This window comes from Scyliorhinus canicula, chromosome 1 (assembly GCF_902713615.1).
Source record: "Scyliorhinus canicula chromosome 1, sScyCan1.1, whole genome shotgun sequence".
NCBI lineage: Eukaryota > Metazoa > Chordata > Chondrichthyes > Carcharhiniformes > Scyliorhinidae > Scyliorhinus > Scyliorhinus canicula.
Genome location: NC_052146.1, coordinates 60,541,076 through 60,557,366, shown reverse-complemented (window position 1 = coordinate 60,557,366; position 16,291 = coordinate 60,541,076). Strand labels below are relative to the sequence as shown.

Here is a 16,291-nt window from a genome sequence, read left to right as displayed (position 1 = left end):
GGATAGTTTTTTGATTGGGATCGTACAAGGTTGTCCTACAGAGTTAATGGGTTCCTGGGTTCCTTCTGTGCCTTAATGACTCCATAAAAGATTCAGATTTCCCTAATGGACTGGTGAGGAGCCAGTCCATTGTGTTTGTAATTTGTGTGTCTCTGTATAAAACCACAGCCTACCGTTTCTCTGGCGGCAGACAGAAAGGAGAACGTGCCTGTCTAAAGGAGCCCAAATTCGAAAGTGAACATAAATATACCCAGTTTATTTTAAACCAACAAAGCACCAAGAGGGAACGAAGCACTTTTCCACCAGCAACCAGAAGATCATTTTGCAAACATTAATATAAAAATCAAAATACAAACTAGTCCCCCAAGTATTTCTGACTAACTGGACATGCACAGTTGGGTATACCTGCACTTTCTGAATTCATTACACTTACCATATTGAGAAGCGCAGATGACTTTCACAAATATTTGATTAAAGCATTCCTTTTGAGGGAGGAGGTCTTGTGGTGCAGTGGCTAGCATTCCTGCCTCTAAGCCAGAAACTCTGGGTTCAAGTCCCACCCCAGGACTTGATGGCCAAGGAAGGCGTGTTCAAAATGTGGTCAAACAGGTTGAGCAGCAACCTGCAAAATCCTTCTGAACACGTCAACTGCTGGTGGTAAGTGTGGGAGAGAATCATGATCATAGAATCATAGAATGGAGCCATAGAATTCCTATAGTACAGGCCATTTGGCCCATCGGGTCTCCACTGACCGTCTGAAAGAGCACCCGACTTAGGTTCACTCCCCAGTCCTATCTCCGAAGCCCCATTTAACCTACACATTCTTGGATGCAAAGGGCCAATTTAGCATGGCCAATCCACCTAACCAGCACTGTGGGAGAAAACCAGAGCACCCAGTGGAAACCCACACAGACACAGGTGTTGGGTTACAGGCAGCATGGTAGCACAGTGGTTAGCACCAGGGTCCAAGGTTTGATTCCCGGCTTGGGTCACTGTCTGAGTGGAGTCTGCACGTTCTCCCCGTGTCTGTGTGGATTTCTGCCAGGTGCTCCGGTTTCCTCCCACAAGTCCCGAAAGACATTCTGAATTCTCCCTCAGTGTACTCAAACAGGCGCCCGAGTGTGGCGACTAGGGGCTTTTCACAGTAACTTCATTGCGGTGATAATGTAAGCATATTGTGACAATAAAGATTATTATTATTATTTGGTCCTTTGTACTTCACAAAGGAACTCACCAAACACTTCGACTTGTCCAAACCAGAATCTTTTATTGAGTCTCGTGTGGTAAGAGCAATCTGATACAAAGCACGTTATCATGGAGTCTGCTTATTACTCCTCTGGAATCTGCACCTAGCACTGACCTTTCATATGTATGTCTTATTAACCTTTCAATCTTCTTCTGAAGATGGCTGGATGTGTCTCCGTTAGTATCGGAGTCACAGGTCACATGAGCTTAGTCGAGCGACCGCATAGTGTGTCTGTACCACCGCCACCTGCTGGTTGGAGGTTCTACATCTTCTAACCACCACAACGGGGAGAAAGTGCAAACTCCATAAGACAGTCACCCAAGACCGGAATTGAACCCGGATCCCTGGCGCTGTCCCAGGTTCGATTCCGGCTTGGGTCACTGTCTGTGTGGAGTCTGCACGTTCTCCCAGTGTCTGCGTGGGTTTCCTCCGGGTGCTCCGGTTTCCTCCCACAAGTCCTGAAAGACGTGTGGTAGGTAATTTGGACATTCTAAATTCTCTCTCTGTGTACCCGAACAGGCGTTGGAATGTGGCGACAAGGTGCTCTTCACATTAACTTCATTACAGTGTTAAAATCCTACCTGTGACAATAAAGATTATTAATTATTATTACCTTCAAGAAAAGAGTGGGCAAAGCATGGGAGAGAAACCAACACAGTTTTAGCATTTGTCTGCCTGGAATAGGTAGACAAATATATGGTCACATTCCAAAATTCACTCAACCCCCTTGTATTTAGAAACAGATTGAAATCCATTGAAACCATAGAATTAGAATTCCTACAATGGAGGAGGCAGCCATTCGGCCCATCGAGTCTGCACCAACATTCGGAAACAGCACCCCACCCACGACCAATTCGCTGCCCCATCTACGCAACCCCATTTCGACACTAAGGGGCAATTTAGCATGGTCAATCCCCCTAACCTGTGCATCTCTGGAAAGAGAAGGAACCCGGTCATATGACGGAACAGGAACCATTTACCTTGCTCCAGGGGATATAATATGACATGTCTTTAAAATACCCGTCTGAGTTGGGTCACAGGCAGTGGCCTATGCAGGCAGTTGAACAAATACACAAGTAACAGCCCACTTCTCACATCTAAAGAATGTGAAGAACACCCAAGGTGTGAAAATAAAAGTGTTTATTGCACACTTTGGATCTAGGGGAGCAGATGTGCCAGTCCCACAGGACCTCTGCTAACTGCTAATTAAACACCGAGTCACACGGGAGCAATTAGGACTAAACAAGCACTTCAGTCAACCGTCCTCATTGCTTTTCTAAGTCAACAATTTGGGCTGTCACATGGGTGTCTGCTCAAGGAGGAGGAGTAATGTGACTGGCTGAAACTGGGTGCCATCCCGAAGAAAAGCTGAATATTTTCTTTTGTCATAGCTTCATGTGCTGAAATTTTTAATTCCAGACTCGGGTGACTATCTGTGTGGAGTCTGTACATTCTCCCCTTGTCTGCATGGGTTACCTCCGGGTGCTCCTGTTTCTTCGCAGTCTAAAAATGTGCAGGTTAGGTGGATTGGTCATGCTAAATTGCCCCGTACTGTCCTGCCTCGTTCAGAGGGTTGGTGTAGACTCGATGGGCCAAATGGCCTCCTTCTGCACTGTAGGAATTCTATGATTTTCAATGCTCTGACTTCCTTGATAAGAATTAGTGCACAGAAATCTTGAGTTGCTGCTAATGAATGCACCAACGGTGGTGTAAATTTAAGGAGTTATAAATAGGATGGGTGGCATGACAGTGAGGTGAATATTTGAACAGTGCTGCACAGTTCATCTCGGTATGTACTGCGCATTCACCCTAAGTTTGAGGTTCATCCCTTTGCGAAGTGCGAAGTGCTGGTGACAGCCCCACCTGGTGGCTTTGTTTTGAATTAATTACAGAGAGCGGAATGCTGGACTACAGTAAGCTCTTTTCAATTTAATATTGCAGCAAATCATTGTTTTTTTTCTTCTCAGCTACTTCGGTAAAGATCAATGACATCTATCCGTGGGATGAATCCGGTTCTTGTGGCTGGGAAGACTGCTCACACTCCGAGATGGAAGAGAAAGCTGGTCCCCAAATGGCCCAGATTCTGTGGCAGTCACGAAGGTGGAACTATAGGCATTCACCATCATTACTCCTCTGAAAGTAGCAGCCACCTCTGGAGTCCGTACATGCGCAGTTAGCGCAGAAATCCGGAAGCTGCGTTCATTGATTCAATGCTTCTCCAACTAAAATAAACTAAATAAACTAAAGTGAACAACCTTGAGGGACAAATTAAAAGGGGCAACCCCTTAAAGGGAGATTGCCGTAAACAAAAACAAAGAACAAATGAAATTTAAAGCATCAAACCAAAATGTGATTAAAAGGGTCGAGAAAGCACTCCAGACCCTGTGACACCCACCGAGCATGGAGGGCCTCGATGCGACCTGTGGCTACTGCATGCTGCATTTCCAGGAACACCGGGCCAGGAATTTAGCCGCAGCAGAGGGTCAGACAGTCGGATTGGATGATGCCCTCGGTCGCCCGCTGCCTGGATCTATTTATGGCAAGTTTGGCCAGGCCCAGGAGCAGGTTCATGAAGAGGTCCGCCTCCTTCTCTTCCCCTCTCCCCACCGGGTGTATATAATAATAACAATAATAACCTTTTATTGTCACAAGTATGAAGTTACTGTGAAAAGCCCCTAGTCGCCACATTCTGGTGCCTGTTCGGGTAAGCTGGTAGGGGAATTGAACCTGCGCTGCTGGCCTTGTTCTGCATCACAAACTAGCTGTCTCGCCCACTGAGCTAAACCATCCCTCTCCATTAGGAAGTGTTGAAGTTTGTGCAGACAGCAATCAATTAGAAATCTTCAAACTTATGAAAACTTACCCTTCAATACGGTAATATCGCTGTTTAAAATACCCAAGAAAGTTACTTCTATTTTCAAATTAATTTTTACAGATGTGAGCGTAGCTGGCTAGGCCTGCATATATTGAAATGAAAAATGAAAATCGTTTATTGTCACGAGTAGGCTTCAAATGAAGTTACTGTGAAAAGCCCCTAGTCGCCACATTCCAGCGCCTGTTCGGGGAGGCTGGTACGGGAATTGAACCGTGTTGCTGGCCTGCCTTGGTCTGCTTTAAAAGACAGCGATTTAGCCCAGCCCCTCTATTGCCCATCCCTAATTGCCGTTGAACAGTGTGGCTTTTAAGAGGGCATTTCACAGTCAACCAGACTGCTGTGGATCTGGAGTCACACCTGGAGGATGGCATTAATGAACAAGATGGGTTTTTAACATAGAACATAGAACATAGAACGATACAGCGCAGTACAGGCCCTTTGGCCCACGATGTTGCACCGATATGGGAAGTCAGAAACTAAAGGCCATCTAACCTACACTATGCCATTATCATCCAAATGCTTATCCAATAAACTTTTAAATGCCCTCAATGTTGGCGAGTTCACTACTGTAGCAGGTAGGGCATTCCACGGCCTCACCACTCTTTGCGTAAAAAACCTACCTCTGACCTCCGTCCTATATCTATTACCCCTCAATTTAAGGCTATGTCCCCTCGTGCTAGCCACCTCCATCCGCGGGAGAAGGCTCACACTGTCCACCCTATCTAACCCTCTGATCATTTTGTATGCCTCTATTAAGTCATCTCTTAACCTTCTTCTCTCTAATGAAAACAACCTCAAGTCCATCAGCCTTTCCTCATAAGATTTTCCCTCCATACCAGGCAACATCCTGGTAAATCTCCTCTGCACCCGTTCCAAAGCTTCCACGTCCTTCCTATAATGAGGCGACCAGAACTGTATGCAATACTCCAAATGCGGCCGGCCCAGAGTTTTGTACAGCTGCAACATGACCTCATGGCTCTGGAACTCAATCCCTCTACCAATAAAGGCCAACACACCATAGGCCTTCTTCACAACCCTATCAACCTGGGTGGCACCTTTCAGGGATCTATGTACATGGACACCGAGATCCCTCTGCTCATCCACACTACCAAGAATTTTACCATTAGCCAAATATTCCGCATTCCTGTTATTCTTTCCAAAGTGAATCACCTCACACTTCTCTACATTAAACTCCATTTGCCACCTCTCAGCCCAGCTCTGCAGCTTATCTATGTCCCTCTGTAACCTGCAACATCCTTCCACACTGTCTACAACTCCACCGACTTTAGTGTCGTCTGCAAATTTACTCACCCAACCTTCTGTGCCCTCCTCTAGGTTATTTATAAAAATGACAAACAGCAACGGCCCCAGAACAGATCCTTGTGGTACGCCACTCGTAACTGAACTCCATTCTGAACATTTGCCATCAACCACCACCCTCTGTCTTCTTTCAACTAGCCAATTTCTGATCCACATCTCTAAATCACCCTCAATCCCCAGCCTCCGTATTTTCTGCAATAGCCGACCGTGGGGAACCTTATCAAACGCTTTACTGAAATCCATATACACATCAACTGCTCTACCCTCGTCTACCTGTTCAGTCACCTTCTCAAAGAACTCGATTAGGTTTGTGAGGCATGACCTACCCTTCACAAAACCATGCTGACTATCCCTAATCATATTATTCCTATCTAGATGATTATAAATCGTATCTCTTATAATCCTCTCCAAGAATTTACCCACAACAGACGTGAGGCTCACCGGCCTATAGTTACCGGGGTTATCTCTACTCCCCTTCTTGAACAAAGGGACCACATTTGCTATCCTCCAGTCCTCTGGCACTATTTCTGTAGCCAATGATGACATAAAAATCAAAGCCAAAGGCTCAGCAATCTCTTCCCTGGCTTCCCAGAGAATCCTAGGATAAATCCCATCAGGCCCCGGGGACTTATCTATTTTCACCTTGTCCAGAATTGCCAACACTTCTTCCCTACGCACCTCAATGCCATCTATTCTAATAGCCTGGGTCTCAGCATTCTCCTCCACAACATTATCTTTTTCCTGAGTGAATACTGACAAAAAGTATTCATTTAGTATCTCGCTTATCTCCTCAGCCTCTACACACAACTTCCCACCACTGTCCTTGACTGGCCCTACTCTTACCCTAGTCATTCTTTTATTCCTGACATACCTATAGAAAGCTTTTGGGTTTTCCTTGATCCTACCTGCCAAAGACGTCTCATGTCCCCTCCTTGCTCGTCTTAGCTCTCTCTTTAGATCCTTCCTCGCTTCCTTGTAACTATCAAGCGCCCCAACTGAAACTTCACGCCTCATCTTCACATAGGCCTCCTTCTTCCTCTTAACAAGAGATTCCACTTCTTTGGTAAACCACGGTTCCCTCGCTCTACCCCTTCCTCCCTGCCTGACTGGTACGTACTTATCAAGAACACGCAATAGCTGTTCCTTGAACAAGCTCCACATATCCAGCTGCTCAACCCTTGCAGCCTACTTCTCCAACCTACACATCCTAAGTCATGTCTAATGGCATCATAATTGCCCTTCCCCCAGCTATAACTCTTGCCCTGCGGGGTATACTTATCCCTTTCCATCACTAACGTAAAGGTCACCGAATTGTGGTCACTGTCTCCAAAGTGCTCACCTACCTCCAGATCTAACACCTGGCCTGGTTCATTACCCAAAACCAAATCCAATGTGGCCTCGCCTCTTGTTGGCCTGTCAACATATTGTGTCAGGAAACCCTCCTGCACACATTGTACAAAGAACGACCCATCTAATGTACTCGAACTATATCTTTTCCAGTCAATATTTGGAAAGTTAAAGTCTCCCATAACAACTACCCTGTTACTTTCGCTCTTTTCCAGAATCATCTTCGCCATCCTTTCCTCTACATCCACAGAACTATTAGGTGGCCTATAGAAAACTCCCAACAGGGTGACCTCTCCGTTCCTGTTTCTAACCTCAGCCCATACTACCTCGGAAGAAGAGTCCCCATCTAGCATCCTTTCCGCCACCGTAATACTGTCCTTGACTAGCAGCGCCACACCTCCCCCTCTTTTGCCCCCTTCTCTGAGCTTACTAAAACACCTAAACCCCGGAACCTGCAACAACCATTCCTGTCCCTGCTCTATCCATGTCTCTGAAATGGCCACAACATCGAAGTCCCAGGTACAAACCCATGCTGCCAGTTCCCCTACCTTATTTCGTATACTCCTGGCATTGAAGTAGACACATTTCAAACCATCTACCTGAACACTGGCAACCTCCTGCGAAGTCAAATCTGTGCTCCTGACCTCTATACTCTCAATCTCCCCTACCCCAAAACTACAATCCAGGTTCCCATGACCCTGCTGAATTAGTTTAAACCACCCCAAAGAGCACTAACAAATCTCCCCCCCAGGATATTGGTGCCCCTCAGGTTCAGATGTAGCCCAACCTGTCTATAGAAGTCCCACCTTCCCCAGAAAGAGCCCCAGTTATCCAGAAATCTGAATCCCTCCCGCCTGCACCATCCCTGTAGCCACGTGTTTAATTGCTCTCTCTCCCTATTCCTCGTCTCACTATCACGTGGCACGGGCAACAACCCAGAGATAACAACTCTGTTTGTTCTCGCTCTGAGCTTCCATCCTAGCTCCCTAAAGGCCTGCCTGACATCCTTGTCCCTTTTCCTACCTATGTCGTTAGTGCCAATGTGGACTACGACTTGGGGTTGCTCCCCCTCCCCCTTTAGGACCCGGAAAACACGATCCGAGACATCACGTACCCTTGCACCTGGGAGGCAACATACCAAACGTGAGTCTCTCTCGCTCCCACAATATCTCCTATCTGTGCCCCTGACTATTGAGTCCCCAATTACTAATGTTCTACTCCTTTCCCCCCTTCCCTTCTGAGCAACAGGGACAGACTCCGTGCCAGAGGCCCGTACCCCATGGCTTACCCCTGGTAAGTCGTCCCCCCCACAAGTATCCAAAACGGTATACTTGTTACTAAGGGGAACGACCACAGGGGATCCCTGTACTGACTGCTTACCCCCAGCCCCTCTCACCGTCACCCATCTATCTTTATTCTTTGGCGTAACTACCTCCCTGAAGCTTCTATCTATGACCCCCTCTGCCTCCCGAATGATCCGAAGTTCATCCAGCTCAAGCTCCAGGTCCCTAACACGGTTTTTGAGGAGCTGGAGTTGGGTGCACTTCCCACAGATGAAATCAGCAGGGACACTGACGGCGTCCCTCACCTCAAACATTCTGCAGGAGGAGCATTGTACTGCCTTCCCTGACATCACCTCTAGATTTAAAACAAAAAACAAGAAAAAGAAAGGAAGAGCTTACCTGATATTACCTCAAACCCTGCTCCCGCTGAAAGGTAAGCAAATTTAAAGGCACTCACTCACCTTGAGGACAGGCCCCTTCTCCCGCTTCACAACGACCGTGGGGTTTTTTTTGGTTAGAGGAGGAGGTAGGGTGGGAAACACTGACAAAGTGTTTCGGGTTTAACTGTCACTTGACAACAGCCCCTCCACAAACCACCTTCAAATTAGGCTGACCGCACTGCACGTATGCAATTTTCCCCAGGACAGCTGATCAGTAGCTCTGCTCTGCTGCCCTCTGCTGGATGCTTGCCTTCACACAAACTCCTCGGGTCTCCTTCGCAGGTACACCTTCAAATTAGGCTGGCCGCACTGCACGTATGCAATTTTCCCCAGAACAGATGATCAGTAGCTCTGCTCTGCTGGATGCTTTCCTTCACTCAAACTCCTCGGGTCTCCTTCGCAGGTACACCTTCAAATTAGGCTGACCGCACTGCACGTATGCAAATTTCCCCAGAACAGATGATCAGTAGCTCTGCTCTGCTGCCCTCTGCAGTTTCATTAGACTTTCAATTCCAGATTTTGTTCTACCATCTGTCATGGTGGGATTTGAACCTGGGTCCCCAGAGCATTACCCAGAGTCTCTGGATTACTAGCTCAGTGACAAATCACCTCCTCTTAACCTAGGTAATGAGGATAATTGGCATTTGAAACAGTGTACAGATATGACTACTGCAGAAGAGCCTCTCTGGCTGGTTTTATACAAATATGGGGCGGAATTCTCTGACCCCCCCCCCCCCCGGGGGTCGGAGAATCACCCTGGGCCGGCGCCAATTCCGCCCCCGCCGTGTCCCAAATTCTCCGCCCTCTGAGATTCGGCGGGGGCGGGAATCACGCCGGTCGACGGGCCCCCCGGGGTGATTCTCCGGCCTGCGATGGGCCGAAGTCCCGCCGCTGACAGACCTCTCCCGCCGGCGTGGATTAAACCACCTGACCGGCGGGATTGGCAGCACGGGCGGGCTCCAGGGTCCGGGGGGTGCGCAGGGCGATCTGACCCCGCGGGATGCTTCCACGATGGCCTGGCCCGCGATCGGGGCCCACCGATCGGCCGGCGGGCCTGTGCCGCGGGGGCACTCTTTTTCTTCCGCCTTCGCCATGGTCTTCACCATGGCGGAGGCGTAAGTGACCCCTCCCCTGCACATGTGCCGGTATGACATCAGCAGCCGCTGACGCTCCGGCGCATGCGCGGACCTACGCCGGCCGGCGAAGTCCTTTCAGCTCGCGTGGCGTCAAAGGCTGTTTACGCCAGCCGGCGGAGTGAGAACCACTCTGGCGCGGGCCTAGCCCCTCAATGTGAGGGCTTGGCCCCTAAAGGTGCCCCGCCGGGTAGCGGAGAATCCCAGCCATGATGTCACATTAATCCTTTCTGATAATAATTGCAAGGCTTTTAATTTAATATAAAAAGAAGTTTGTTTATATTTCAGTTTCCAATGTGGGTGTTCAAATCATTTGTTTCACTTTCTGTAAAAAGTACCATAGATGTCAGCATCTCAGTTGGCATTTGAAGCCTCAAGAAGTGCTTTAAGAAACGGCACACGCACATGTGGGTGTGTGTGGTCACGGTCTTTGTTGCTCACCATGTGGGATCTGCTCGGTGTAGGTATACCACCCATTTTTGTAACATCGTCCTGTCACAGTGACAGCATAAATCACGCAGACTCAATTTTTACAGAGAGGCTTGAAATCTGGTCCAAAAACTCTGCTGTGCAGCTAGAGAGCTACACTCAGTTTCAGTCAGAGCCTGACACTCTGGAAAATATGGGAAAATTCTGCCCAATATCTGTGCTCCTCTAATTCTGGCCTCTTGAACACCTTTGATTTAATTGGCCCACCATTGGTGGCTATGTTTTCAGCTGCCAAGGCTCTTACCATTGGAACTCCCTCCCCAACCCTCGCTGTCTAACTGTCTTTCCTCCTTACAAACACATCATAAAATCTATCTCATTGACCAAGAGTTTGGTCATCTGCCCTAATATTCCCGTGTAAATATTAGTGTTACGCAGTGGCTAGCACTTAAGATCAGAAACCCGTTCAATTCCGTCCTTTCTGTGTCAAGTTTGCCCTTTATCTCAGTATCTGCGTGAGTTTCCTCCGGGTGCTGCGGTTTCCTCCCACAGTCCAAACATGTGCAGGTTAGGTGGATTGGCCACACCTTTAGTGTCCAGAGGTGTGCAGGTTAACAGGGGTAATGGGGAGTAGGCTTGTGAAGTGGCTTGGGATGTTTTCTTATGTTACAGGCGCTATTTAGTTATTACTGATGATCAGTATATTCAACCAGTGCAAAACAGCAATCAAAGTTAATAAAATATTGCACTACAGAATTAGAATTGTGGAATGCCAGGCAGAAGGCATTTGACAAAGTCCCGCATAATTAAAGCACATGGGATTGGGGGGAATGTATTGAGGTGGATAGAAAACTGGTTGGCAGAGAGGAAATAAAGATTTGCCTTTTCAAATTGGTAGGCAGTGGGGTACCACAGGGATCGGTGCTGGAACCCCAGCTATTCACAATATATATTAATTATTTGGATGAGGGAACAAAATGTAACATCTCAAAGTTTGCAGATGATACCAAATTCTGTGGTAGGGTGAATTGTGACAAGGATGCAGGGATCCTGCAGCAGGTTCTGGACAGGTTGGGCGAGTGGGTAAACCAATGGCAGATGCAGTATAATTTGGATAAGTGTGAGGTTATCCATGTTGGAAGCAAAAACAGGAAGGCAGATTACTACCTGAATGGTTGTAAATTGGGAGAGAGGAGTGTGCAGTGGGACCTGGGTGTCCTTGTGCACAATTTGCTGAAGGTAAGCATGCAGGTACAGCAGGCAGTAAAGAAGGCTAATGCTATGTTGGCCTTCATTGCAAGAGGTTTTGAGTCTCCTTCTCTGAGGAAGGATGTTCTTGCTCTCGAGGGAGTGCAGCGAAGGTTTACCAGATTGATTCCAGGGATGGCGGGACTGTCAAATGAGGAGATTGACTAGTTTGGGATTGTTCTCGCTAGAGTTCAGAAGAATGAGGGGGGGTATCTCATAGAGATTATAAAATTCTAAAATGCTAACAGGACTAGACAGGGTAGATGCAGGGAAGAGTGTGTTTAGAACCAGGGGTCACAGTCTGAGGAATCCGGGTAAACCATTTTGGACAGTGGTAAGGAGACATTTCTTCACACAAGAGTGGTGAGCCTGTGGAATCATTACCACAGGATGTAGTTGATGCTAAAACTTTGAATATATTCAAGAGGCGGCTGGATATAGCACTTGGGGAGAATGGGATCAAAGGCTTTGGGGAGAAAGCAGGATAGGCTATTGAGTTGGATGATCAGCCATGATGGTGAGGAATGGCAGAGCAAGCTCGAAGGGCCAAAGGGCCTCCTCCTGCTCCTATCTCTATGTACCTATGTAGAAGAAGGCTTGATTGTACTATAGAGTGCCATGGTCAGATCAGACCTCTGTCCAGCTCCATTCACTGAGAAAAAAGGAAAACATTCAAACATTTGGCACAATACAGCAAAAAAAGCCAGGAGGCTGATTTGCAGAATGGAAGGTCTGAATTATAAAGGAAAAGCTGTGGGCTTGTGAGGTAATATCTCGCACCCATAATTAATCACAAGAAATAGTGTGTAAAAACTACATCCAGAAAAACTATTTTCAAATAAATTGCAAGAGTAAGCCAAGATGTCACAGATTCAAGATGGTAAAAGGCAAACTTCGAGTTTATAACAGGAAGTTCTCCTTCAGACAAACAGACAGACAGATCAACACATTGAAGGGGCTCCCAGACAGAGTGCAGGAGATGAAGATCTTGGAGTCATTTAAAAACCAGCTGGAATCTTTCGGTGTTTCTGGATGAATTAAGAAAGGTAGAGGAAATTGTCTTCATCATCTGTAATCATCTTGTGATCTGACAGACCATCTTTGTCCTCCATGCTTGCTGATATACTACGGTCCATGCTTAATGAAATTCCATTTTTTGTTCCTCCAAATAAACCGTTCTACATTTTCCCCTCTAGCCTTTGCGTTTTCACAGTCTTGGAAGTCAAGAGTAAATTCCAGTCTTTGCGTCTTTCCCTGGAACTCAAAAGCATGACATTTCTCATCTCTCTCATTTTTCCCTTGCTTCCACAATCTATAAAAATACAAATTAGTGTCATCTGACCACTGATTTCCAATTTGCCTCAATTTCTCTGCTAACCTCCAACCTTGCAGGTATTTACAGGTATGTAGCTTAGCAAAAAATAATTTTCCATCTTCTCAGATGTTACCGCCTTCCTTATTGTTGGTGAAGATTCACTCAATTTCTGAATGAAAAACATTTCCATCAGTCTCACGAATAAACCCACCATTCACTTGATACACTTCAGACAAGAATTATGCAAAACAAAAGTTGTTGCCACTTTTCCTCCTTTTCTCATTGTATTACAAAGGTCTTCACTGAGGGGAGCAAGTTAAAGTCCAGCCCCTAGCAAATCAGAGAGCTCTTATTTACTCAATTATTCATAACTCAACTCTTGATCTAGCTCCTATTGAAATTTTGGCATCAAATGTGTTAAATTCCTTAATCTTAATTAATAGTATTCTCGCTTCTAATTTCCAGATATATTAAATCCTTCCTCCATTTATTAAGTGCTCATGAATTCCTGATCTATTCAATCTTGTTTTAAAGGTTCAGTAATTATTCTTAATAAAACTATACCTGAGAGCAGTATCCTAATTAACATATATTATGGTTCACAATGTGTGCAGTTAATTAAAAGAGAATCCAAAGAGGCTGAAGCAAAGATAGTCCATCTGTGTTCATCAATCAGCTATCACCCATTGTTCATTTCTAGAGCCAGTACAACCACAATTTCCATCTCCTGCCCCCATTTTTAACCCTCTGCTCTTCTGAGAGTGCAGGTTTGCCCTCCAGCAATTTGACCAAGCTGCTATTTTTCTTGTGCCATCTCCACAACAGTGAATGTTAGCAGGCTATTCCATCGCTGAGATACCACAGGTGTCCTTGGCCCAATCGTGCCCTCACCCAATGCCCACACCAGCACTGGACTACAATTAAGACGAGGAACCCCTGTTATTTGATTCTGCTTTCCTCAGGCTGGGCAACATGGAGGCCAACAGTTCAAACGGTGTCACTGCCCGATGGAGATCATCTAACACACACATACACGTGGATTAAGACTGGTATCTTCATGGCCTGTACCATCGTCCCACATTGTGCAATTAGCCACTCGCCCATTTGGGCAGGTGCGGAATGTGCCTTTTTCATTCTTGTTTGAAATCTCAGAATACAAATAGGAATTTAAGTAGAAGGAATTAAGAGGCAGCATTTTTACATGCTAAAGATCCTCCAAGGTGACCCAGATTGGGGCTGCAGCTAAAGCATCAGCATAGCTCTTGTTTAGCACAAGGCTCAATTTTGGTAAAGGAATTCAAGCAACGGGAATGGATATTCAGAGGGTCATTACACAACTGATGGTTGCTTAAAATGCTTGCATTGAAGAGGCTGCATGGCATTTAGATGGCTAATGTTTTCTCCAAACTGCAACTGGCTGCTTGGGAGTAAACCTGGCAGCGTTGTTGATTTCACCATTTCATGTTCAATGCTGCAAAGAAGTCCTCTGAACACATCAGAAGGCTCCCTGGAATACCTCGTCAAAGACTTCGCCCACACACTCGAGCAACACTTAATATGGAAATTCTCTTAAAGACCTGAGCTAAAAATAAAAAGTAAGTGCAATGCTACTCCATCTTATAAAGAGTTACCTGGTGAGAGAGAGAGAGAGAACAAGAGAGTAATTGTCATTGCCATCATGCTGCAGTGTGAGGAACGGGAAGAGGATAATGAGCTCAGGCAGCACAGCACCAGCTGCTGTAGAAGAGGGACAGGGGTGGGGGAGGGTGGTCAGGAAGCAGAGGTGACATCCCTCCTCCTCCTCTGGACACTCTCGACCAGTACCGAAAGTGCTACATCGGAGTACCTCTGCAACTTTTCCCTCAGTCCCTGAGCCATCCTAGAAAGCGCTGCCTGCCAGATCGGATACAAGGAGTTAACATATACAGTAGCAGCCATGAAAATAGTTTCTAATCAGCACTTAAGAGCTGGACCTGCAAGTTTCTGGTTTAGTATCTCCAGGCAAGTTCAAATTATGCTTATGAACCAACAGGAGCAAATCATTTGGGCTAAATCCAGGCATTCAAAACAGACTAGTCTCATCACTGCAGCCATTTAGCAACTCCTTTCACCCTACAAAAACCTCAAGAGTCTATTTTACTGTCGTCAAAACTGAACAGCACATTTTTCTAGTACCATCAACCTAAAATAATGATGTAGATGAGGAAGCAGGTAGAGAAAGTATTTACTAAATTTGTATAATAGAAATTGGAGTTTAAAAGAGTCAGTGGGAATAATTTTAGCTGTGCCTATACGGCCCTAATTTAAATTGTGTATCACTCCCTCCCTCCCTGAAGGCTGAGTCCTTGTTGTAGCCCTGGTTCTCATCAGCATTAACACAAATGGACTTTTAGATAGGGTTGCTGGTTCGCAGGGATGCTGCCCACTTACCCAGCCCAGCCCAACTCCAACCCAACCCAGGTGGCACAGGGACTAATTGAAGCAATAAATCACAGTCCTGGCTCGAGATGAACTGACTGAAACTTGGAATCATCCTGCGTGGACTTAATGGCTCAACTACTCACTGAGACAGAGTGGAAGCTGGCTCTTAGCTTCATCATGTACTGTTACCTGGTATGAGACAGATCCTTACGTATAGTCTTCAGGTCTTTCTCCTTGTACTTCAGATGCAGCAGCTTTGCAGCGAACATCTGCAGGATCAGAACACATTCCGATAAATCCCTGCAGCCGAGACAGTAAGCTTGCCACGAATGGAAAACAACGATAAATTTTAACAGAGTTTTATCTGTGTTAAGACGTTTTGGACAAAACACCTAAAAAGACCAAGTTGACAAACCACTTAAGTCATTGCTGTCTGCAGGATACTGTTGGTTCAGAATCACTATCATGTTTGTCTATATGATAGTCACTGCGCCCTATTACGTGAACCACTTTGATATGATCAATTTACTTTCAAAATTGAAGATGCACACAAGGGTTCTCTCTTCTGAAATGTATTTTCATAATTTTGCAATTGTAGTGAGTTCTTGAAATTTGAATTATATTTGTGATAAATCATTCAAAAGTAGTCAAAGCATCTGAGTTTTTTAATATCTAGAATTAGAATCTAGAATGGCCAGATGACATAATTAAATTATTTATACCAGTGACGAAGAATAAATTGCCTGTCTCATGCGATATAAACTCACATCTTACATCAAGTTAGTAGAGTGCATGTCTCGAAAGTACACCTCAGTGACTGGACCTAACTAGGCCGGTGAAACTAATCACTGAAATATTAATGCTTGAATCTGTTATTGACTCTTGAATTTCCAACTATTCCCTCTTCACTGATCCTATCCTTATGAGTCACTCACACACACTTCCATTTTCAGCAAGGGTCACTGAAAAACAATTAGGAGCAGTAATCCTGGACCAACCTTCGGACTTGCAGCTCTCCTGAGTTTAGGGAGAAACAGTGCAAGTGCAGTATCATCATTCTTGTTTCAGAAGGAGTGGGGTAACTCAGTACAAAGCACAGGAGGATTCCTGGAGTGATGTCCCAGTTTCTACCATGATCTAAACTAGCAACCAGGGCAGTTATGAGGGAGTGCTGCATTGTTTGTATGACTGTCCTTGGGATTAGATATTAAACAAAGGCATTAGCTGTCTATTT

At 45.8% G+C, this 16,291-nt stretch overlaps 1 protein-coding gene across 3 annotated transcripts in view; it reads right to left on the bottom strand.

Moving 5' to 3' along the window:
* LOC119962971 (coiled-coil domain-containing protein 60-like) overlaps positions 1–16,291 on the bottom strand; it is a 129,083-nt gene that overhangs the window by 93,439 nt on the left and 19,353 nt on the right. For all 3 annotated transcript variants that reach the window (XM_038791381.1, XM_038791391.1, XM_038791399.1), the window contains one exon: positions 15,247–15,326. In XM_038791381.1, coding sequence (XP_038647309.1) covers positions 15,247–15,326 — 80 coding nt within the window. The remainder of the gene's footprint in view (positions 1–15,246; positions 15,327–16,291) is intronic.